General features: G+C 37.7%; 1 protein-coding gene across 11 annotated transcripts in view; it reads right to left on the reverse strand.

Moving 5' to 3' along the window:
- PBRM1 (polybromo 1) overlaps nucleotides 1-26,840 on the reverse strand; it is a 184,168-nt gene that overhangs the window by 59,603 nt on the left and 97,725 nt on the right. For 9 of the 11 annotated variants that reach the window (XM_037797937.1, XM_037797922.1, XM_037797930.1 and 6 more), the window contains one exon: nucleotides 15,438-15,623. In XM_037797937.1, the coding sequence (XP_037653865.1) occupies nucleotides 15,438-15,623 (186 nt within the window). The remainder of the gene's footprint in view (nucleotides 1-15,437; nucleotides 15,624-26,840) is intronic. The other 2 variants (XM_037797975.1, XM_037797961.1) reach the window with 1 other exon arrangement.

Genomic DNA, 26,840 nt, shown 5'->3' on the forward strand with positions numbered 1-26,840 from the left:
ATTCCATTGATCTATATGTCTATCTTTGTGCCAGTACCATGCTGTTTTGGCAACTGTGGCTTTATAATAAGCTTCAAAGTCAGGGAGTGTAAGTCCTCCCACTTCGTTTTTCTTTTTTAAAGTGTCTTTAGCAATTCGAGGCATCTTCCCTTTCCAAATAAATTTGATAACTAGCTTTTCCAAGTCTGCAAAGTAGGTTGTTGGAATTTTGATTGGGATTGCATTGAATCTGTAGATGAGTTTGGGTAGAATTGACATCTTAATGACATTTAGTCTTCCTATCCATGAACATGGAATATTTTTCCATCTTTTAAGGTCCCCTTCTATTTCTTTTAGTAGAGTTATGTAGTTTTCTTTGTATAGGTATTTTACATCTTTGGTTAAGTTGATTCCTAGGTACTTGATTTTTTTAGTTGCTATTGAAAATGGTATCTTTTTCTTGAGTGTCTCTTCAGTTTGTTCATTTCTAGCATATAGAAACATTACTGACTTATGTGCATTAACCTTGTATCCCGCTACTTTGCTAAATTTGTTTATTAGCTCTAGTAGCTGTATCGTCGATTTCTCAGGGTTTTCTAGATATAAGATCATATCATCTGCAAACAATGACAGTTTTACTTCTTCTTTTCCAATTTGGATGCCTTTTATTTCTTTGTCTTGCTGGATTGCCCTGGCTAGCACTTCCAGCACAATGTTGAGTAACAGTGGTGACAGCGGGCATTCTTGTCTTGTTCCTGATCTTACAGGGAAGGCTTTCAGTCTCTCATCATTGAGTACTATGCTGGCTGTGGGTTTTTCATATATGCTCTTTATCATGTTGAGGAAGTTTCCTTCAATTCCTACCTTTTGAAGTGTTTTTATCAAAAATGGATGTTGGATTTTGTCAAATGCTTTTTCAGCATCTATTGAGATGATCAATTGATTTTTCCCTTTTGACTTGTTAATGTGTTGTAATACATTGATTGATTTTCTTATGTTGAACCATCCTTGCATGCCTGGAATAAACCCCACTTGGTCATGGTGTATGATTTTTTTAATGTGTCTTTGGATTCGATTTGCAAGTATTTTGTTGAGGATTTTTGCATCTATATTCATTAGGGAGATTGGCCGGTAGTTTTCCTTTTTTGTAGCATCTTTGCCTGGTTTTGGTATTAGATTGATGTTAGCTTCATAAAATGAGTTAGGTAGTGTTCCCTTTTCTTCAATGTTTTGAAAGAGTTTGAGTAAGATTGGTGTCAGTTCTTTCTGGAAAGTTTGGTAGAATTCCCCTGTGAAGCCATCTGGCCCTGGGCATTTATTTGTGGGAAGATTTTTGATGACTGATTGGATCTCTTTGCTTGTGATGGGTTGGTTGAGGTCTTCTGTTTCTTCTCTGGTCAGTCTAGGTTGTTCATGTTTCCAGGAAATTGTCCATTTCCTCTACATTATCCAGTTTGTTGCCATACAGTTGTTCATAGAATCCTCTTATAATTTTTTTAATTTCTTCAGGATCTGCAGTTATGTCACCTTTTTCATTCATTATTTTGTTTATATGGGTCTTGTCTCTTTTTGATATTGTCAGTCTAGCTAGGGGCTTGTCAATCTTGTTGATCTTCTCAAAGAACCAACTTTTGGTGATATTTATCCTCTCTATTGTTTTTTTGTTCTCTATGTCATTTATTTCTGCTTTAATCCTTGTGATTTCTTTTCTTGTACTTGGTTTAGGATTGGTTTGCTGTTCATTTTCTAGCTTCTTCAGTTGATCCATTAGTTCTTTGATTTTGGCTCTTTCTTCCTTTTTAATATATGCGTTTAGTGCTATAAATTTCCCCCTTAGCACTGCTTTTGCTGCATCCCATAGGTTTTGGTATGTTGTGTTCTCATTTTCATTCGTCTCTATATATTTAGCAATTTCTCTTGCTATTTCTTCTTTAACCCACTGATTGTTTAGGAGTGTGTTGTTTAACCTCCAGGTATTTGTGAATTTTCTAAGTCTCTGATGGTTATTGACTTCTAATTGTATTCCATTGTGGTCAGAGAATGTGCTTTGAATAATTTCAATCTTTTTAAATTTATTGAGGCTTGTTTTATGTCCCAGCATATGATCTATTCTGGAGAAAGTTCCATGAGCACTAGAAAAGTATGTGTATCCTGGTGATTTGGGATGTAATGTCCTGTATATGTCTGTTAAATCTAATTCATTTATCAGATTGTTTAGGTTTTCAGTTTCCTTATTGGTCTTCTGTCTGGTTGATCTATCTATAGGAGAGAGTGATGTGTTGAAGTCTCCCACAATTATTGTGGAAACATCAATTGCTTCCTTTAGTTTTGCCAGTGTTTCTCTCCTGTATTTTGTGGCACCTTGGTTGGGTGCATAGACATTTACGATTGTTATTTCTTCTTGCTGAATTGCCCCTTTTATTAGTATGTAGTGGCCTTCTTTGTCTCTCAAAACATCCCTGCATTTGAAGTCTATTTTATCTGAGATTAATATTGCTACACCTGCTTTCTTTTGGCTGTAGCTTGCATGAAATATTTTTTTCCATCCTTTCACTTTCAGTTTCTTTGTGTCCCTGTGTCTAAGATGAGTCTCTTGTATGCAACATATTGATGGTTCATTTTTTTTGATCCATTCTGCGAATCTATATCTTTTAATTGGGGAGTTTAATCCATTTACATTCAGCGTTATAACCGTGAAGGCATTTCTTGAATCAGCCATCTTATCCTTTGGTTTATGTTTGTCATATTTTTCCCCTCTGTCTATTAATATCCTTTATTGTACCCATACCGAATCTCTTTAGTACTGAACCTTTCTCCAAGTCTCTCTGTCCTTTCTTTGTTTCTCTGTCTGTAGGGCTCCCTTGAGTATCTCCAGTAGGGCAGGTCTCTTGTTAGCAAATTCTCTCAGCATTTGTTTGTCTGTGAAAAATTTAAGCTCTCCCTCAAATTTGAAGGAGAGCTTTGCTGGATAAAGTATTCTTGGCTGGAAATTTTTCTCACTCAGAATTTTAAATATATCGTGCCACTGCCTTCTTGCCTCCATGGTGGCTGCTGAGTAGTCACTACTTAGTCTTATGCTGTTTCCTTTGTATGTGGTGAATTGCTTTTCTCTTGCTGCTTTCAGAACTTGCTCCTTCTCTTCTGTGTTTGACCGTGTGATCAGTATATGTCTCGGAGTGGGTTTATTTGGATTTATTCTATTTGGAGTTCGCTGAGCATTTATGATTTGTGTATTTATGTTGTTTAGAAGATTTGGGAAGTTTTCCCCAACAATTTCTTTGAATACTCTTCCTAGACCTTTACCCTTTTCTTCCCCTTCTGGGACACCAATGAGTCTTATATTTGGACGTTTCATATTATCTATCATATCCCTGAGGTCCATTTTGATTTTTTCAATTTTTTTCCCCATTCTTTCTTTTATGTTTTCATTTTCCATTCTGTCATCTTCCAGGTCCTGATTCGTTGTTCAACTTCCTCTAGTCTTGTACTATGAGTGTCCAGAATCTTTTTAATTTGGTCAACAGTTTCTTTAATTTCCATAAGATCATCCATTTTTTATTTAGTCTTGCAATGTCTTCTTTATGCTCTTCTAGGGTCTTCTTGATTTCCTTTGTCTCCTGTACTATGGTCTCATTGTTCATCTTTAGTTCTTTGAGTAGCTGCTCTAGTTGCTGTGTCTCTTCTGACCTTTTGATTTGGGTGCTTGGGCTTGGGTTATCCATATCGTCTGGTTTTTTCATATGCTTTATAATTTTCTGTTGTTTTTGGCCTCGTGGCATTTGCTGAACTTGATAGGGTTCTTTTAAGATTTGTAGACCAATTGAAGTCCTTATCTCTAATTTATCAGATCTACAGCTTTGTGCAGTACACTTTCTCTAACTAACCAGCAGGTGGCGTCCACGAGCCACCTGTTCTCCACAAGCCAGTTCTCCCCTGCTTAGCCTTTTTGGTGAGTGGGGGAGTGAGTCTTGTGGGGTCCAATTGGTGTACCAAGCTTGCGTGTGTAGTTGGTGTTGCCTGCCCTGTGTATGGGGCGTGTTTCTGGGCAGTCAGGGAGGGGGGGGGTGGCTCTAACAATCAAATCTCCCTGGTGATCCTAGAGTTTTAAAGCTGCTGCAATAGTCTAATCCTTCAGTTCAGTCCTGCCACAGTTTGTCTCTGTCATTGACCCACAAGTCCTTGGTATTGGCGTATGGCTCCTGAGACTTGCAAGTGGGCCCCTCTTCCAGGCCGTGCACCCCGGGTCCTGTGTTGAGGGATGAAGGTGCTATGTCACAGGTGAGTGCTGTCCCCCCAGGGCAGTTCTGGGCTGCTGGGCTGTGTAGGGAGGCTCCCAGTCTGCTGAAATGATGGCTGAATGGGGCTTTGTTAATTCACACTGCTCTACCTTCCCAACTCTGGGACAATCAGCTGAGGTTGCAGGGAAGGCTAATGTCCACGCCCAGTTTTGTGGTGTGTGCCTGTTATTTGAAGCACTTCCGTCACACTGGGTTGTCTGGGGCAGTTCTGGGCTATGCGGCTGGCAATGGGCAGGAGTGTTTCCTGTCCACCAGGATGATGGCTGTGAGCGGACACCCCCCTTTTCTTGGGAAGTTGTGGTGTTTAGTGAATTTTCTCAGCCACTGGATTATTGCGTTTTGTCTCAGAGCTCTCCTAGTTCTGCTCTTGACTTGACCTGCCCAAATTGCAAGTCTTTGAAGCTTTCTGTATTGGGCTTCTTAGAGTAATTGTTTTAGAAAAAGAAAAAAGGATTAAAAAAACAAAAAAAAACAAAAAAAAAAAACGGGCCCTCCTCAGAGATCTAATGGGTTATTGAAATGGTAAGAGACAAAGCAACCAGGGCCATTAAGGAAAGGTCCACAGGGCAGAGAGATCAGCTTTTCTTCGGGATTTGCATATACGCCTCAGGGCCTGAGCTCGGGCCTGAGCTCTGCCGTTCCCCCTTTTATGTTCACCAGAACTCCAAAAATCCTCCGCTTTTATTTTGGAGTTTTTCGTGTTGTTTTTTTTTCTATGCCTGTCTCCTCTCTGCTGGGCTGGCTGCTCTCAGATTCTCTGGTGTCTGGTCTCCGTCTATCTATGGTTGGAGTTTGGAACAGCAGAATGAGTTTCCGATAAGGGCTGCCACTGCAGTTCTCCCTTCTTCCCGGAGTTGATAGCCCCTCCTCCCACGGGACTGAGCCTGGCAGGGAGGGGCGCGGGTCCCCTGGCTGCAAAAACTTACAGATTTCACTGATCTCAGCAGTTCCACGTTTTCATGAGTGTTGTATGAAGTATGCCCAAAGTCAGATTGCTCTGTGGTGTCCAGTCCACGCAGTTCCTGGCTTTCTACCTACTTTCCTGGAGGAGTAACTAACCATACAGCTCACCAGTCTGCCATCTTGCCCCGCCTCTCCCTTATAATATATTTTATAACAACAGTTTTTTTTTTTTAATAACAATAGTTTTGAGAGTGGAGAAGTCACTGGGATATGGGGAGGAAGAATAATTTGTGCTTATATTTTTATCTATTTTTCTAATGTCTATGTTTTGTTTTCTAATATATACATATTAGCAAGGGAATACATACATATGATTTATAATCTCCATATTGGGTCTGTGTACATAATTTTTTTTTTTATCGGGAGGATGTAAAATCAAATATTTTGAAGGCCTGTGGTTGAAGAGGGCTGAACTGGGGCTGGTTTCTAATCTTGGAAAACTGGGGAGTGAATCCTTTCTCTTTCTCTTCATGCTACTGAAGTTTCATGAAGTATGAAAGCCAGTCTGCTGGACTGCTCTATTTCCTTCAGGGGAAATCAAGTCCTGGCACTTTAGTTTCTTCCTCCATTTCATACCTGCAAGTTAGGCCCTTATGGGGCTAGCTTCCAAGCATCTTGCTAACCTACAAAGGCAATATAAAGGTGATTATCCTACTTGGCATAAAATTATATTCTTTAGTAAACTGAGGTTATCCAACCAGTGAGAATTGATTAAAGTATTCTCTCTGACCCCTAGGAAGCAATTAAATACAAACTAAACATAGCTTAGAAGTTTGGAAAGAGTTTTAACAGATAAGTGAAATCAGTAGTTAAAATTTTTATAAGGTTTAGAATTCAAATACTCCAACAATTACAATTGTTATTTGTTTAAAATAATACATTTGTAGCCCAAATGTACATTTTAGGTTTTAAATTGTATATGTTAGCTTTTAACAACTTCATAAACATACTTTGGGGACAGGTACATCCACAGTTTCAATTACATGATTATTTCTTTGTCCTTTTTTTTTTTTTTTGATATAAATTCAAAGTTATAAGAACAGCTGCAAAAACGACAGTAACCCCAAACACAGAATTCCATCATACCCAGACCCTCCTCCCCTGATAGCTCAATCCACCAACTTTAACATGCTGTCACATTGCTATTTCTTTCCCTCCCTCCCTCCCTATCATCCATCATCTATTGCTGTCTTCTGAACATATGAGAGCTAGCTGCACACATCCTTGAACATACACTATAATTCACGTATACACTTCCCATGAACGAGAACATTCCTTTATGCAATCCATTTAAGCTCAGCTAAGAAGTACAAGAGATTCAACAATGATACAAAGCTAACATTCTATATTTCCTTTTCCTTATGTCTCAGCTGTGTCCCTTTGAGCCACCTGTCCTCTACTCTCCAATCCCATCCAAGTTCATCCTTGGCATTCAATTGTTATCTATTTAGACTGTCTTTTTTTTTTTTTTTTTTTCCCCAGTTGTGGAAACATATATACAGCCTAAATCTTCCCATTCCACCCCCTCTCTAGCCTTCCATTAGTGGGATTAATCACATTTAGAATGTTGTAATGCTCTTTCCCACCATCCATTACTAGAAATTTCCCTTCATCTCAGACAGCAACCCTACACTCATTTCTTAACTCCCCATTGCCCCTTCTCCCATTTCCCTTAACCCAAACTCTACTTTTCATCTCTATGGCTATATTCTCTGATAATTTCTTTGCGTTTACTGTGGGGCTTAAAATTAACCTCTTAAATCCATATCAATCTTGTTTTTCTTTGATACCACTTTCACTTCAATAGGACACATAAACTATGTTCCTATACTCCTCCATTCCCCCACCTTTATATAGTTGTCTAAAATTACATATTTTACATTGAGTTCAAAACCACTGATTTGTCATTAGAGTTTGTATTTTATATCATGTAGGAAGTAAATAGCGGAGTTACAGTTCAAAAATTATTGACTTCTATTTGTATTCCATTGTGGTTGGAGAATGTGCTTTGAGTATATTCAGTTTTTTTTCTTTTTTAATATTTCTTGAGGCTTGTTTTATGTCCCTTCTGGAGAAAGATCTGTGATCACTAGAGAAAAATGAGTGTCCTGGTGATTTGGGATGTAAGGTACTATATATGTCTGTTAAAATTCTCTATATCTCTTTCTCCTTTCTTTGTTTCTCTGTTGGTAGGGCTCCCTTTAGAATCTGAAGTAGGGTAGGTCTTTTATTGGCAAACTCTCTCAGCATTTGTTTGTCTGTGAAAAATTTAAACTCTCCCCAAAATTTGAAGGAGAGTTTTGCTGGATAAAGTATTCTTGGTTGGAAATTTTTCTCACTCAGAATTTTAAATATGTCATGCCACTGCCTTCTCGCCTCCATGGTGGCCGCTGAGTAGTCACAACTTAGTCTTATGTTGTTTCCTTTGTATGTGGTGAATTGCTTTTCTCTTGCTGCTTTCAGAACTTGCTCCTTCTCTTCAGTATTTGAGAGTCTGATCAGAATATGTCTCGGAGTGGGTTTATTTGGATTTATTCTATTTGGTGTTTGCTGGGCATTTATGCTTTGTGTATTTATATTGTGTAGAAGGTGGGGGAAGTTTTCCCCAGCGATTTCTTTGAATACTCTTTCTAGAGCTTTACCCTTCTCTTCCCCTTCTGGGACACCAATGAGTCTTAAGTTTGGACGTTTTATTTTATCTATCATATCCCTGAGATCCGTTTTGATGTTTTCGATTTTTTTCTCCATTCTTTCTTTTGTTCTTTCATTTTCTGTTCTGTGGACTTCTAGGACACTGAGACATTGTTCCGCTTCCTCTAGTCTTGTATTGTGAATATCCAGAGTCTTTTTAATTTGGCCAACAGTTTCTTTTATTTCCATAAGATCTTCTATTTTTTTTATTTGCTCTTGCAATGTCTTCTTTATGCTCTTCTAGGGTCTTCTTTATGTCACTTATATCCTGGGCCATGGTCTTCTTGATTTCCTTTAAATCCTTTGCCATGTTTTCGTTCCTCGATTGTAGTTCTTTGATTAATTGTGCGAGGTACTGTGTTTCTTCTGATATCTTGATTTGTGTGTTTGGAGTTGGATTCTCCATATTGTCTGGTTTTATCATATGCATTAAGATTTTCTGTTGTTTTTGGCCTCTTGGCATTTGTTTTTCTTGATAGGGTTCTTTCAAGTTGTAAAAAAAAAAAGGATATCGATCTAATTTTTCAGAAACACAGTTTGGTGATCTATACTTTCTGTAACTAACCAGCAGATGGCATCTGTGAGTCACCTATATCCCTCAAGTCAGTTCTCAACCTTGTTCCCGCGGTGTGTGGGGAAATGATTCTTGTGGGGTTCAGTTGGAGAATTCAGTTTGGGTGTGTTGCTAGAGCTGTCTGCCCTGAATGTGGGGTGTGTGTATGGGTGGCCAGGGAGGGAGGGCAGTTTTAATATTCAAATCCCCCCGGTTCCCAGAGATTCAAGGCTGCCGCAAGAGTCTAAGCCTTCATTTCATTTCAGCCCCAGGCCCTCTGTCTCGCTGTCTCACAAACCACTAGACTTGGTGTAGCGTCCCTGGGTTCTCTGAGCGGGTCCCCCCCCGAGCCGCAATCCTCCAGGAGCTCAGCCGAGGGAATGTCAGGCTACGTCACCAGTGCGCGTCGTCCCTCGCACTGAAGCAAAAATGGCCAAATGGGGCGTCTCAACCCCCTCCTCCTTGCACAGTTACTCCTTCCCAACTCCGGGACAACTGGCAGGGCTCTGGGCTGTGGGCATGGCCCCGGGCAGGAATTTATCCAGCCCTCTGGGGAGCCAGCTGCGAGCCGTGGGGTTTCTTTCTGCTTCCGGCTCTCCCCTCCATTCCCCCAGCCCCAAGGGTATCTGCAGTGGGCTATCTTCCCGGCCAGACACCGAGAGGCCGGCCCAGCCCCCTCTTGCTGTGTTTTACAGAGTAGTTGCCACTATTGCAGCTGCAGCCACTCCTGGGTTTTTCCCCTTTTTTTTTTTATTTTAAAGAGCCAGTTGGTCTCCAAACGCTGAACCCTGGCTTCCCCAGACCACCGCGCAGCTGTGGGTCTTCCAGCCAGCTTACTCACTCGTTTCAGAATACAGACTCCTGGCTTCACCAAGTATACGGCCCCTCTGGAACTAGGAGACCTCCTCCAGCTGGCACATTGCTGTAACCGGTATTCTGGGTCACTTTCTGTTTTTTTATCTAGTGTTTTTCACAGAGGTGTTTTTTCGCCCTGTCTCACCTAGCCGCCATCTTAGTTTCTCCTCTTTACCCATTCTTTTCTCTCCTTTCTTTCCCAAATAAGTTCTTTCAGATACGTTCAAGATAGAATTTATCATCCACATATTTTGTCTACTGCTCTTTAGGCAGTATCTGCTGTCTCATGGTCATGTCCAGTGCTCTCTTAATGCTAAACACCCGGTCATTATAAAGATTGTCAGAGAGCCTTAGAATATGGCTTCTTGTACGCCTTCGTTCTAGGCTGGTGTAGCATCTTGCATTAGCCCCAGTTTATTGAACCCTGCAGCATTGTAATATCATTTCAAATACCATCCACTCACTGGCCTGATGCTGCAACAGCAGGGCAGCTCACCACTGTGACCCTCTGGCAATGCATTTTTAAGCTACGGTTCCTTAGTTTATTATATTGGAAGAAATAATACTTTAATAATAATGAAGTGCAATGAGGCCTAAAAAACACTATTTTCCTCCTCATATTAAAGAAGTATAATATATAGAACAAGGACAGGGATGAAAGCTGCTCTACTTTGTTCTGGTCAGGCCATACCCAAAGCTGTGTGCTCTAACAAGGATACAGACACATTGAAGGCGTAATTTACATTCTTGTGAAATAATCCAAAACTATTTCACACAATGGACAGCTAAAAGAACTGGATCACATTTTCTCCTGATTTTGTCTTCATTAACTTATTTATTTTCCATGTCTCATTTTAAAAGCCAATTGTTACAGACAAAGATGAAGGAGTAGGATGCTCCAGGGTTCTATCCATCAACAGAAACTTAGAACAACTAGCGAAAATTGCCAGAACCATCTTTCTCAGAGCGCTGGAAAACAGCTATAGGGTTGTGGTAAATGGGCAAGAGCTGAATCAAGAAAAAAGCAACTGAAAAATGGTTGGAAAATCAGAGGCCTTGTCCCATCCAAGATGATAGTGTTATTCCCAGAGAAACAAAAGCTGAGGGAGTTTGTTACCACTATACTAGCCCTAAAAGAAATGCTAAAGAGTGTTCTTCATGTTGAAAGGAAAGGACACTACACATTTGACTGAAGCTGCATGAAGAAATAAAGATTTCAGGTAAAGGTAACAACACGTGCCACTTTCTACTTCTCACAGGATCTGAAATGCAAATTCATAAAATACAATGATAAATAAATGGTTTCTGCACTCATAATGTATAAATTTATCATTTGTGATAAGAACTACATAAAGTTGGGGGAAGGAGGGACACAGGAAGGTAGTAGTTTGTATATGCTATTGAAGTAAAGTTCATCAAACCAGATTGTTACAGATTTAGGATGTTAAATTTGAGCCCCATGGTATCCATAAAGAAATGTTGGAAAAAATATGCAGAGAAGGAAATGAAAAGGGATTCCAAAGGGTTTATTACAAAAGATCAACTAATGGGAAAATAGGCAGTAAAGGAAGAACTTAAGAGCAAAAATGTGATTAAGACTTAAAAAAACCAAAGAGTAAAATGGCAGAAAAATCCCTAAGTAGTTACTTTAAATGTAAATGGGTTAAACTCTCCAGTCTAAAGTCAGAAACTGGCAGCATGAACCGACTATATCCTGTTTACAAGAGACTTACCTTAAATTCAAAGTCACAAGTAGGTTGAAAGTGGAGGGACAGAAAAAAATTCCATGCAAATAGTAATCAAAAGAGATAGGGGATGGCTACACCAAAATTAGACAAAATAGACTCAAGTTGCAAACTGTTAAAAGGTACAAAGAAAGGCACTGTATATTGATAAAAAGGTCAATTCATCAAGAATATATCATGAATATAAACATTATACACCTAACAACAGAGCCCCAAAATATATGCAGCAAACACAGATTTGAAAGTAGAAATTGATGGTTCTACATTAATAAGTAGGAGACTGCCATACACCATATTCAATAATGGATAGATCAATAAGGAAAAAGACTTAAACCAACTAGATCTAGTAGGCATATATGGAACAATTAATCAACAAAAGCAGAGTAAATATTCTTTTAAAGTACATGCAGATTATTCTCTAGGATAGATGATATGATAGGTAACAAAACAAGTCTCAAATTTCAAGATTGAAATCATACAAAGTATCTTCTCTGATCAAAATAGAATGAAACTAGAAATCAATGACAGAGGCAGAACTAGAAAATTCACAAATATGTGGAAATTAAACAATATACCCTTAGACACCCAATGGGTCACAGAAGAAATCACAAGGAAATTAGGAAATCTCTTGAGACGAATGAACAATAGGACACAAAATATGGAAATTTACAGCTCTAAAAGTTTACATTAGGAAAGAAGAAAGATATAAAATCATTAATCAGGCCTAGTACCCAGAGGAAACACAAAAAGAAGGGCAAACCAAATGAAAATGAACAAAAGGAAGGAAATAATAAAGATTAGAGTGGCAATAAATGAAATAGACTAGAAAAATAATAGAATATCAATGAAAACAAAACTTGGCTTTTTGAAAATATCAATAAAATTGCAAACCTTTAGCTAGATCCACAAAGAAAAAAGAGAAAGAAATGAAAGGGGGGAAACTACTAGCAATATTACAAAAATAAAAAGGATTATAAGAAAATATTCTGAAGAATTGTATGCCAAGAAATTAGAAAACCTAGATGAAATGGATAAATTCCTAGAAACACACAAACTGAACTGACTCAGTAAGAAACAGAAAATCTCAACAAACTAATATCAAGTAAGGATACTGAAAGAGTAATAAAAAACTTCCTAACAAAGAAAAGTCCAGGACAGCTGGCTTCACTGGTAAATTGTCCCAAACAATTACAACAATTATTGAAATACTGAAACTCTTAAAAAATACTGAAGAGGAGGGAAGACTCCCTAAATCATTCTATGAGGCTGTCATCACCATAATACCAAAGCCAGATAGATACATCATAAGAAAAGAAAATTACAGATCAATATCCCTTATAAATGTAATGCACAAATCCTCAAAAAAAAAAAACAAAAAAAAAAAACTAGCAAACTGAATCCAACTGCACATCAAAAGGATTATATGCATAATCAAATGGGATTTATCCCAGGAATGCGAGGGTGGCTCAACACAAGAAAATCAATCGATATAATACACTGTATCAATAGAATGAAAGAAAAAACAAAAACACTTGATAATTTCAATTGATGGAGAAAAGGGATTTGACAAAATCTGGCACATTTCTTGATAAAAACACTAAGAAAAATCGGAATAGACAGGAACTTCCTCAACATGATAAACGGCATATATGAATAACCCACAGTTAATATACTCAATGATGAAAGACTGAATGCCTTCCCCCTAAGATCACCACTGCTATTCAACATGTACTAGAAGTGCTAGTCAGAGCAATTAGTAAAGAAAAAGAAATAAAAAGCATCTAAAATGCAAAGGAAGAAGTAAACCTATATGTATTTGCAGAGGACATGACCCTATATATAGAAAATCCAGAATAATCTACAAGAAAGCTACTAGAATTAATAAATTAATTTAGCAAAGTTGCAGGGTACATAAGCAAAAATCAGTGGTGCTTCTATACACAGCAATAAAAATTCCAAAAAGAAAATCAAGAAAACAATTCTATTTAGAAGAGCAACTAAAAGGAAAAAATTGGAGGATATTTAACTAATGATGTAAAAGACTTGTACACAGGAAACTACAAGATACTGATGAAAAATATTAAAGATCTAAATCAATGGAAAGACACAACAGAATGGAAGGAATGGAAGACTAAATATTAAAATGTCAGTCAATCCTACCCACAGTTATTTATAGAGTCAATGCAATCCAATCAAAATTCCAACAGCTTTCTTCACAGAAATGGAAAAGGCAATCGTTAAATACATACAGAAGGACAAGAAGCTCCGAATAGCCAAAACCATCTTGAAATAGAACAAAGTTGGAGGAATCACACTTCTTGATTTCGAAACTTATTACATAGTTACAGTAATCAAAACAGTATGGTACTGGCACAAGGAGACATACAAACCAGTGGAATAGAATTGAGAGCTCAGATAGAGCTCAGATATGAACCCACACATCTATGGCCAGATGATTTTGACAAGGGTGTCAAGTCCACAATGGGGAAGGAATACTCTCTTCAACAAATCATGGGAAAACTGGATATTCACATGCAAAAGAACAAAAATAGACCCCTACTTTCTACCATATACAAAAATTAACTCAAAATGGATCAATGTCTATATATCTGTCTCTGACAATACTACACTGTCTTAGTTAACCTACCCTTATTTTAAGTCTTAAAATTGGGTAGAGTGTAATACAAGTGATCAATAAGAGTGAGGGGTAAGGGGTAAGGGATGTTTGGGGTCTTCTTTTTTCTTTTTTTTTTCCTGGAGTAATGCAAATATTCTAAAAATGATCATGATGATGAATACACAAATATGTAAGGATACTGTGAACCACTGATTGTACACTTTGGATGGATTGTATGGTATATGAATATATCTCAATAAAATTATGTTAAAAATGGATCAAAGATCTAAATATAAGAATTACAACTATAAAACTTTCAGTATCTTTAAGACTTTGTATCAGACAAAGGATTCTTAGACATTGCACCAAAAGCATGAGCAAAAAAAGTAAAAAATAAAGACGCTGGACTTCATCAAATTTAAAAACTTGTATATCAAGGGACTTTAACAAGAAAGTGAAAAGATAACCTGCAGAATAGGAGAAAATATTTGAATGTTCAACATCATTAGCCATTAGGGAAATGCAAATCAAAACCAGGAGATAACATTGCATACCCCGTAGAATGGCTATTATTAACAAAATGGAAAATAACAAGTTTGATGAAGCTGAAGAGAAACAGGAACATACATTAATTGCTGGTAGGAATGTAAAATGGTGCAAAGACTGCACAGTTTGGCGATGTCTCAGAAAGTTAAATACAGTATTATTATATGACCCAGTAATCCTACCTACAGGTATATACCCCCAAGAACTGAAAGCAAGGACTTGGACATATATCTGTACACCAATGTTTACAGTAGCATTATTCACAAGAGTTAAAATGTTGAAGCAATCCAAGGGTCCATCAATGGATGAACAGATAAACAAATGTGGTATATGTACAAACAATGAAATATTATTCAGCCCTAAAAAGGAATGAAGTTTTGACATATGCTACAACACGGAAGAACCCCGACAACATCATGCTGAGTGAAATAAGCCAGTCAGAAAGGGACAAATATTTTATGATTTCACTTATATGAAATATCTAGAATTTATATAAATTTGCATAATATGCAAATTCATAGCCAGAAAGTAAATTACAGGGTACTGGAGGTAGGGCTGGGTGTGTGGAATGGGGAGTTACTGCTTAATGGGTACAGAGTTTGTGGTAATAGAAAAATTTTGACAATGGATAGTGGTGGTAGCACAACACTGTGAATGTAATTAACATCGCTGAATTATATACTTGAAAGTGGTTAAAACAGGAAATGCTATGCTATATATACAATAAACATATATTAAAAAAGAAAGAACAAGTCAACTGTTCCAGGAAACCTTTCTGAAATCATATTCTAAGCCAAGGAATATGTGTCTGTCTAATAATTTCTTTTTTACTTGTGACCTTTTCTATCAGACTAGCAGGACAAGGGCAAAACATGGGCCTTTTGTTCTTCTCAATCTCTGACATCCTTTATAGAGTTTGGACTCATAATGTGTGATTAAAAAATAGCTGAATGAATGAGCAGCAACTAGACTCTAAGAGGTTTTATTTCTTTTGACTCCACTGTGCCAATGCTAAATAGTGCTAAATCCTGCAGTTTTCATATGGTGGGAGCTTAATTATACATTGTAGGACAATTGTAGTCAGAGGGTATTAAACATCTTAACACCTTAAAATTTTCTTCCCTGAGGACCAAGAAGGAGTAAAATAGTCACATCTTGTCATCCTACCCTTTCATTTAAAACAAACTTACCAGCAGAATCTTCCCACAGTCTCTCAATACAGACTATGTGTGGTTGTAGGTTGGTCTCTGCAGGTTCCACATAGACATAATCTCCAACATGGTACATACTGTTCTTAAAGCTGCAGTCCTGGCTGTATGTGCGATGTAAGCCTGAGAGGCCTGTAGCACCGGAGGAATCTTCACTTTTTTCAGCTTCTTAGGTTAAAAAAAACAAATAAACAAAAACAGTGGTCATTAAAAGAATGTTGGAATCAGATGTATAATTAAAACAACATATACTGATACATTTAATTCTTTTCTAGATATTCAAGGCAGTGATTCAGGAAAAATATATAATCTTCATATTCCCAATACCACCTATACAAATTTCCTTTTTGAATTACAACCAACTGCCATCTACAGAAATAAATACATATATAAATAAATATATAAACATAGAATCTACAGAATAAAAATAATCACTTCAGTAAGATATGCTCAGTGTAGTCATTTTGGATAATTCAGAAAGGCATGAAGAAATAACCTTTGATATACTTCCCCTCCATCTTAATGCTTCTGAAATTGTTTTATCCCCTAACAATTATTAAATGGATAGGTCACAATTAAGGTAATCTTTGAATTGAGGAAATAAGGTACATGGATGAAACCGTTGAAACTGCTTTTTTACCAACATCTTAAAAAAAAAAAAAAGAACAAAATAAGACTTTTTAATGGTTCCAGGACAGCCCATCATTTGAAAATACCATATATATATTTTTGAGGATAAGCGACCTTTGATTACTTCCTTAGCATAATTTCCCATAAGTGCAACTACAGGGAACAAACATTTTAAAAAATGTTTTTAAGATGCATATTCCAAACTGCCCACCAAAAGGAATTCAACTGCAAGAGTCTGTTTATCCCCTCTCCAAAACTGCCATCATAAATGTTATAAAGGTTTGCCAATTTTGGTGAAAAATGTTATCTAATAGTTGACTAATCGAGGCAATCCCCATGATATACAAGGCAGACTCAAAAGGTTCCAAGGAATTTTATACCAGCAGAAACACTGGTGTATTTTCTAGAATTTTATACCAGAAACACTGCAGATTGGACTGAGAGATTACAAAACGAAAGAAGACTGTCAAACTCCTAAATTTCTAGAGGAAGGAAACAGGATAATAAAATTACTCAGCTACAAACATGTGCCACCTTTCATGAACAAAGATGATTCCAAAGGCAGTACTGAGCACGACAGGATTATTTCCGGGCCTTGAAAGCAAATGGAGTTTGCCTGACTGGATTTCAAAATTGCTTGGAACCAGTGACTCTTTTCTTCTTCCACTTCCTTCTTTTTGAACAGGAATGTCAATAACTGTTAACCTATGCCTGTCCCACCATTGTATTTTAGAAGGAAACGTGTTTCTTTAGTTTTAGGCGACTATAGCTGGAGAGGAATTGTGACCCAGGATGCTGCACCCACACCTAACTTAGCTGACTTGGATGATGAGATTTGGGACTTCTGAACTGATGAGATTTTGATGAGATTGTGGTACCTGAGTTGAGGGTGCTGCTGTAACAAATACCTAAAAATATGGAAGTTGTTCTGGAATTGGGCACGTCAGAAAAAGCATAGATTGTCTTGAACAGATTGTCGGTAGAAAAATGGACATTAAAGACTTGGTAGTTGAGGGCTAAAAAGGAAATGGGGAACATGTTATAGGAAACTGGAGGAGAGGGATCCTTGTTAAGTGGTGGCAGAAGGCTTGGCAAAATTCTCTCCTGCAGTTACGTGGAAAGCAGATCTTGTAAATGCTTTCTTAATAAAACTGTATTTAAAAAAGGTCCTATTCACAGTAGGTCTGCCCCCATAAGATCGGATTAAAAGAACCTGGCCTTTTATGGGGTACATAACAGATCCTACACAAGGATCTAAAATGGAAATATATGAAATGTAATGATAAATCAGTGGTTTTGGATTCACAGTGTATAAATAATTTGTGACAAGAATTACATAAAGGACATTTAGGTGAGGAGATTTCGAAGCAAAGCACTGAAGTTTTGGTCTGGTTTCTTCTTGCTGCTCATAGTAAAGAAACCACTTACAACAGACTGATTTGTTAATTCAACTCCAAACTCTCTGAAGAACTCTCCCCTTGACATGTTCAAATAATCCAATAGATAATCCATCAATTTTGTTTTCTCTAGGAGACATACTTCATGAGCTAATATCCTTGAACACTTAACACTGCCATGTACATTTATCAAGAACAAGGATATTCACTTAGTATTCACTTTAAGTATCATTAATTTCAAGAAATTTAACATTGATATAAAGCTTCCAGTCTAGATTCCATTTTTTTTCATATGTTCCAGTAATGTCCTGTGGTAGTTTGGAGGCTGTATGTACCCTAGAAAGGATGAGGTTCTTTTAATCCATTCCTGTTGGTATAGAACTATTTTGGGTAGGACCTTTTGATTAGGGTCATTTCAGCTGAGGACTGCTCCAGGTCTTAATCCTCTCACTAGAGTCCTTTATAAGAGGATAAAGGACACATAGAAAACAGATGAAATTAAGAGCAGCTCAAAGAAAAAGCCCCAGAGAAATTTAGAGAAAGAGGCACAGACGGAGAAGCCAGGAGCTGAAGCAATGAAACTTGGGAGAGAAGGACCAGCAGACATCACCATTTGCCTTGCTATCTGACAGAGCAGCCTCAGTTGCCAGCAGCTTGTCTTCAGGGAAGGTATTGTCCTGTTGATGCCTTAATTGGGACATTTTCACTGTCTTAGAACTGTAAATTTATAAGCTAAAAATCCCCTTTGTTAAAATCCAGTCCATTTCTGGTATATTGCATTTTGTCAGCTTTAGCAAACCAAAACATGCCCTTTTGAGCCCTTAAAAATCTCCACTGTTAGATCCCTTTCCAGGATTACATACTGAATTTAATTATCATTGTCTCTTTAGTTGCCTTTTTTTCCCTTTTTAATTGTGGGAACATACATACAAGATAATCTTTCCTATCTCAACTACTCCCAAGCATACCTCCCAGTGGGATTAGTCACATTCACAAGGTTGTGGTATTCTCACTACTTTCCATTACCAAAACTTTCCCATTTCCTCACATAGAAACTCTGTACCCATTACACATTAACTGCCCATTCCCCCTACCCTCCATTCCCGGTAACCTGTACTCTAATTTCTGTTTCTGCGAGTCTGCATATTCTCTGATACTTTTTTGTCATTATAACTTAAATTTAACATCATAAATCTATAATAATCTCGTTTGCTTTGCTACAAACTTAATTTCAATAGTGTAAACAAACTGTGTTCCTGTTACCCCCCACACCTTTATGTAGTTCTTGTCACAAATTATTTATACACTGTGAATCCAAAACCACTGATTTATCATTACATTTCATATATTTCCATTTTAGATCCTTGTGTAGGATCTGTTATGTACCCCATAAAAGGCCATGTTCTTTTAATCCAATCTTATTGGGGCAGACCTACTGTGAACAGGACTTTTTTTAAATACAGTTTTATTGAGATATATCCACATACCCTACAATCATCCACAATGAACAATCAGCTATTCACAGTACCATCATATAGTTGTACATTAATCACCAGAATGAACTTTTGAACATTTTTCTTACTCAAAAAAAATAAATCAATAAAAATAAAGGTAAAAAAGAACAGCCAAAATATTCCATCCCCCCATCCCACCCTATTTTTCACTGAGTTTTTATCCCCATTTTTCTACTCATCTATCCATACAGTGGACAAAGGAAGTGTGAGCCACGAGGTTTTCACAATCAGTCACAGTCACACCCTATAAGCTACACAGTTACGCAACTGTCTTCAAGAATCAGGGCTACTGGGTTGCAGTTTGACATTTCAGGTATTTCCTTCTAGCTATTCCAATACACTAAAAACTAAAAGGGATGTCTATATACCACATAAGAATGCCCTCCAGAGTGAACTCTCAACTCCCATTTGAAATTTCTCAGCCACCAAAACCTTGTTTCATTTCACTTCCCACTTTTAGTCAAGAGGATTTTCTCAATCCCACAATACCGGGTCCAGGCTCATCCCCAGGAGTCATGTCCCATATTGCCAGGGAGATTTATACCCCTGGGAGTCAAATCCCACATAGAGGGGAGGGCAGTGAGTTCACCTGCTTTGTGGGCTTAGAGAGAGGCCACATCTAAGCAACAAAGTGGTTATCTGGGAGATTCTTCGGCACAATTATAAGTAAGCTCAGCCTCTCCTTTGGAGCAACAAGTTTCACAAGGGCATGGCCCAAGATCGTAGGCTCATCCTACCAAACTGTCAGCTCTCAACCTTTGTGAGAACACCAGTAACAACCCAGGTGGGGAAGTCCAATATTTCTGCATTTTTCCCCAGTTCCCCAGGAGTCCCTGCAAACATATCCTCATTCTTTACCCAAATTACTTTAGGATGGATTGGAATTTCACACTAACCTGTACAAACCTACCAGATCTCACTTCCTATTCAAAGTTCCTTATAATTATGGTGTTTGACTAAACTGACCTTACAAGTTAAGTTATTTAGTGTGCTACAGAAAATATAGTTCCTGCACCAAATAAACATCTCTTCCCTTGGTCTCACACAGAAGTTGAAGTTTTAAAACACAGTAAGTAACGTCCTTGATCCTTTGGCCTGATTTGCCTTAGTCCTAACCAGATTCGCTTCATTTATATCTCTAATTGAGGACTGAACTCCATTTCGGCTTTTTTTAACAGTTGCTGTATGAGGTAATACTAACATTCATAGCTGCCAAGCTCTAGCTCTGAGTTTCAGGTGTCACACTGATACCCAAAGTTCCAGAGACCAACAAGGTTATACACAAAGAACTCATTATCTCAGAGTTTAGAGATAAACATTACAACTTAGGAATAGGTGTGACTGCTATAAGAGCTTACAACCTCGGCACCATTACAATAAGCATTCCTCTGATAAGCTTTGCCCTATGATTCAATTCTCAGAGTTTACACATTATAGCTAGTCCATATTAGTGAGGAATTAAATGTTTGTCTTTTTGTTTCTGGTGTACTTGACTCAAAATGCTCTCCTCAAGATCCATTCACCTAGTTGCTTGTCTCACAGCTTCATTCCTTCTTGTAGCTGCTGAATATTCTATTGTATGCATACACCACAGTTCACCATTCTGTTCATAAGTTGATGTACCCTTAGGCTACCTCCATCCACTGCAAATTGTGAGTACAGTCGCCATAAACACCAGTGTGCGAATGTCCATTTATGCCTCTGCTCTCAGATTTTCCAAGTATATACCCCATAATGAGGTTGCAAGACCTTATGGCACCCACATACTTAGCTTCTTGTGGAGCCACCACACTGTCCTCTAGATAGGCTACACCATTCTACTATCCCACCAACAGTGAATAGGTACATTCCTCTCCTCATGTTTTCTCCAGCACTTGTGTCCCTCTGTTTATATTTTCCCCTGCAATTTTATTGAGATATATTCACATACCATATGTTCATCCACAGTATACATTAAATTGTTCACAGTATCATCATACAGTTGTGCATTCATCACTACAATCAGCACTTGAACATATTCATTACTTCAAAATTTTTTTTAAAAGAATAAAAGAGATTTAAAAAATTAAAATACCATACAATACAAAAATAAGGTCAGACAATAACACCACTTCCAAGAATCCCACATCCTTCCCTTATATCCACCTCTCATAGACATTTAGCTTTGGTATATTGCCTTTGTTACATTTAATGGAAGGATATTATAATGTTTCCATTAACCACAGACTCCAGTTTGCTTTGATTATATTTTTCCTCAAAACCATACCTTTTTCAACACCTTGCAAGGTTGACATTCATTTGTTCTCCCACAGGTAACACCATTTTTATATTTGTATATTTAGTTACCCTCACTGACCACTCTAGGTTTCACTGAGTTATACAGTCTCCATCTTTATTGTCTATCTTTCCTTCTGGTGTCATACTTGCCCCCAGCATTCCTTTCAGCTCTACTCACAGACAAAAAAGTGTACTTACAATATTTTGCTAACCATCACACAGTACTATGCTACCCCTATCTGGATCTATACAATCAATCCTGTTGAACATTTTATACTCCCCCAGCATCAAGTGCCTGATCTCTACCCTCTATCTGTTGATAACCTGTATTCTCAGCTTTTGACTCTCAAAGTTTGCTCTTTAATGTTAGTTCATATTAGTGAGACCATACAGTATTTGTTCTTTTGTTTCCGGTTAATTTCGCTAAACATAACATCCTCAAGATTCATCCATGTTATTATATGTTCCATGACTTTGTTCTGTCTTACAGCTGCATAATATTCCATTGTGTGTACACATCACAGCTTGTTTACCCACTAGTCAGCTGATGGACATTTAGGCTCTTTCCATCTCTCGGCTATAAACAGCAATTTACAAATGTCCGTTCATGTCTTAGCTTTCAGTTCCTCTGAGTATATACCTAGTAATGGAATTGCTGGATCATACGGCGATTCTATACTTAGCTTCCTGAGGAACCACCACACTGCCTTCCAGAGTGGTTGCACCATTCTACATACCAACCAACAGTGAATAAGTGTGCCTCTTTCTCCACATTCTCTCCAGCACTTGTAATTTTCTGTTTTATTGATAATGGCCATTCTAGTAGGTGTGAGATGATATCTCATTGTGGTTTTCATTAGCATTTGCCTGACAGCCAGTGAAGTTGAGCATCTTTTTATGTTTTTGACCCATTTGTATTTCCTTTTCAGGAAAGTGTCTGTCCATGTCTTTTGTTCATTTTTTTAATTGGGTTGATTGTCTTTCTGTGGTTGAGTTGTAGGATCTCTTTCTATATTCTGGATATTAAATCCTTATCTGATATGCGGTTTCCAAATATAGTCTCTCTTTGGGTAGGCTGCCTTTTTACTTTTCTGACAAAGTCCTTTGATTTACAGAAGGATTTAATTTTGAGGAGATCCCATTTATCTACTTTTTCTTTTCTTCACATTTTGGGTGTAAGGTCTAGGAAACCACCTCCTATCACAAGATCTTTAAGACCCTATATTTTCTTCTAAGTCTTATGGTCTTAGTGCTAATGTTTAGGTCTTTGATCCATTTCAAGGTTTTGTATAAGGTGTAAGATAGGAGTCCTCTTTTATTCTTTTGGATACGAATATCCAGTTCTCCAAACACCATTTATTGAAGAGGATGCTCTGTCCCAGTTGCTTTGGCTTGACTGTCTTATCAAAGATCAATTGTCCACAGATGAGGGTCTATTTCTGAACACTCAATTCAATTCCATTGGTTGGTATGTCTATCTTTAAGCCAGTACCATGCTGTTTTGACCACTGCAGCTTTGTAGTATGCTTCAAAGTCAGATAGTGTGACTTTGTTCCTCTTTCTCAAGGTATTTTTGGCTAATCGGGGCAACTTGCCCTTCCAAATAAATTCGGGTATTGGTTTTTCTATTTCTGCAAAGTAAGTTGTTGGGATTTTAATTGGTATATTGCATTGAATCTATTAATCAGTTTAGGTAGAACTGACATCTTACCTATATTTAGTCTTCTAATCCATGAACACAGTATGTTCTTCCATTTTTTTAAGGTCCGGTTTGATTTTTTTTTTAGCAGTTTCTTGAAGTTTTCTTTGTATAGATCTTTTTTGAAAAAATTCAGTTTTACTGAGATATACTCACATACTGTACAATCATCCATGGTGTACAATCAACTATTCACAGTACCATCATACAGTTGTGCATCACCCCAATCTTGAACATTTTCCTTATACCAGAAAGAATAAAAAGAAGAAAAAAATAAAAGCAAAAAAGAACACCCAAAGCATTCCTACCCATCTCACCCTATTTTGCATTTAGTTTTGGTCCCCATTTTTCTACTCTTCCATTCATACACTGGACAAAGGGAGTATGATCCATAAAGTTTTCACAATCACAATGTCACCCCATGTAAGCTACATAGTTATACAATCGTCTTCAAGAGTCAAGGCTACTGGGTTGCAGTTTGATAGTTTCAGGTATTTACTTCTAGCTATTCCATGTATAGGTCTTTTGTGGCCTTGGTTAAGTTTATTCCTAAATACTTGATTCTTTTGGTTGCTATTGTAAGTGGAATTTTTTTCTTGATTTCCTCCTTCTTTTGCTCATTACTTGTGTACTACTGATTTTTGCGTGTTGATCTTGCAGCCTACCACTTTGCTGTATTCATTGATTAGCTCTCATAGCTTTGCTGTAGATTTTTCTGGATTTTCTACATAGAGGATCATGTCATTTACAAACAGTGAACGTTTTACTTCTTCATCTCCAATTTGGATGCCTTTTATTTCTTCATCTTGCCTAACTGCTCTAGCTAGCACTTCCAGCACAATGTTGAATAACAGTGGTTACAGTGGGCATCCCTGTCTTGTTTCCGATCTTAGAGGGAAAGCTTTCAGTCTTTCCCCATTGAATATGATGTTAGCTGTGGGTTTTTCATACATTGCTTTTATCATATTGAGAAAGTTCCCTTTCATTCCTATCCTTTGAAGTGTTTTCATCAAGAAAGGATGTTCAATTTTGTCAAATGCCTTTTCTGCATCATTGAGATGATCATGATTTTCTTGTGTTGAACCAGCCTTGCATACCTCGAATAAATCCCACCTGGTCATGATGTATAAATCTTTTAACGTGCTGCTGGATTCAGTATGATGTTAGCTGAGGGTTTTTCACATATTGCCTTTATCATATTGAGAAAGTCCCCTCCTAATCCTATCCTTTGAAGTGTTTTCATCAAGAAATGATGTTGAATTTTGTCAAATGCCTTTTTCTGCATTGACTGAGATAATCATACAGTTCTTCCACTTTGATTTAGTGATGTGGTGTATCACATTGATTTTCTTGTGTTGAGCCAGACTTGCATACCTGGAATAAATCCCACTTGGTCATGGTGTATAATTCTTCTAATGTGCTGCTGGATTTGATTTGTGAGTATTTTGTTGAGGATTTTTGCATCTATATTTATTAAAGAGGACAGTCCATAATTTTCTTTTTTTTGGTAGTATTTTTGCCTGACTTTGGTATTAGGGTGATGTTGGTTTCATAGAATGAGTTAGGTAGCTTTCCCTCCTCTTCAATTTTTTTGAAGAGTTTGAGCAGGATTGGTATTAATTCTTGAATGCTTAGAAGAAATCACACGTGAAGCCATGTGGGATAGGACCTTTTGATTAGATTATTTCCATGGAGATGTGACCCTGTCTATTCAATGTGGGTCTTAATTAGTTTACTGGAGTCCTTAAGAGAAGCTGAGAGAGACACTTTGCAGAGAAGCTAAGATATGTAATCCCGAGTTTGCTCCTGGGAGAAGCAAGGAGGACCCACAGGAGCTGAGAGAAGCTAAGAGACACTTAGAACAGACCTGGGAGAAACAAGCAGAGAGCCACGAGAAGCTAAGAGAGACAGAAGCCCAGAGAAATTCTGGTGAAAGCCATTTTGAAACCAGAACCCAGGAGAAGAAGGACTAGCAGACATTGCCATGTGCCTTCCCATGTGACAAGGAACCCTGGATGCTACCTCTTGATGCCTTAATTTGTACATTTTCATGGCCTCGGAACTGTAAATTTGCAACCTAATAAATCCCCTTTACAAAAGCCAATCCATTTCTGACATATTGCATTCTGGCAGCTTCAGAAAACTGGAACAGTCCTGCAGGAAGTAAAAAGTGGTATTACAAGCCAAAAATACAGTAGTACCGGCATTTATATCTACTCATGTCATTATATTCACTGGAGATCTTTATTTCTTCATGCAGTTTCAATCTATTTGTCCTTTCCTTTCAATCTGCAGAACTCTCTTTAGCATCTGTTATAGGGCAAGTCTAGTGGTGATGAATTCCTCGGCTTTTGTTTATCTGGGAAAGTCTTAATTTAACTTTATTTTTGAAAGACAGTTTTGCCATATATAGAATTCTTGGTTGGCAAATTTTTGCTTTTAGCACTTTACATATGTCACCACACTGCCTTTTTGCTTCCATGATTTCTGATGAGAAATTGGCAAGTTATCTTATTGTGGCTGCCTTATACATGATGTATTGCTTCTCTCCTGTTGGCTTTCAGAATACTCTCTTTACCTTTGGCATTCAACAGCTTGATTATACTATGTTGCATGTGGGTCTATTTGGGTTTATCCTGTTTGGTGTTCACTGAGCATCTTGGATGTGTATATTCATGTCTTTTTTTTTTTTTTTTTAATTTGGGAAGTTTTCAGCCATTTTTTCTTCAAATATTCTCTGTCACCCCCTTTCCCTTTTTCTTCTTCTGGGACTCCCACAATGTATATATTCGTATGCTTGGTGTCTCACAGGTTCCTCAAGTTGTGTTCACTTTTCTTCATTCTTCTCCTCAGACCGGATGATTTCAATTCTTATCTTCAAGTTCACTGATTCTTTCTTCTGCCTGCTCCAATCTGCTATTAAACTCCTCTAGGGAATCTTTACTTTCTGTTACTGTGGTCTTCAGCTCTGTTTGCTACCTTTTCATAATTTGTATCTCTCTATTGATATTCTCTTGTGTCCAGCTATAATTTTCCTGTTCCTTTAGTTCTTTGTCCATGTTTTCCTTTAGCTCATTGAGCATATTTAGGACCATATTTTAAAATTCTTTGTCTGTTATGCTCCCAGGTTGGTCCTACTCACTGACGGTTTCTCATGCTTTAATCTTCTCTTCTGCCTGGGCTATTGCTTCCTTTTTCTTTGCATGCTTTGTAATCATACATAGACATTTTGATATTTTAATGAGTTATCACTAGAATTTTGATGCCAAGGCAAGTTCTTAAGCTTGTATCTATCTAGTGTTATTACAGAGCTTTCCTTGAATGCCTGTAGCTAACAGCAACAACAAAAAGTAGGAAAAAAATAAAACAATTTTCCCAGTCTTTGCAGTTTGACCTGTGTGAATGCTTTCCTCCAGGATTTATCCATACATCAATTTAGAGAGTCATATAGGGGCTTCATTGATCCTTTCTGTGCATTCATCTATCTTGGGCATGATGTGTGCCCCCTACGAATTCCCCCATTTACTCGGTTCCAAATGTCCCCTCTTCCCTAGGAAACAGTTTCCTCCAGGTCTCAAGTACTTCACTGTATGTCCGGCAGCCAACAATCCCTTGTCCCAGGCAGCCATGACTTACCTGCTCTCCCACAGCATTCTATAGAAGACCATTGTGAACTGCTTTCTTGCAGGGCAAGTTCTGGGACAGTGAGCACGCAACAAGTATCCTCGTTCAGTCCATAGGGTGCAACCTGAGAGACTGTGCCAGACATACATGTTTCTAGTACATGCATGAAGGTCACTCTGCTCCCTTTGGAACTTGGACCAGGAAATCTTACTGGGAGCAAGAGCTGGCTCTATGCCAAGTTGGT

The sequence above is a fragment of the Choloepus didactylus genome, chromosome 1 (assembly GCF_015220235.1).
Source record: "Choloepus didactylus isolate mChoDid1 chromosome 1, mChoDid1.pri, whole genome shotgun sequence".
NCBI lineage: Eukaryota > Metazoa > Chordata > Mammalia > Pilosa > Megalonychidae > Choloepus > Choloepus didactylus.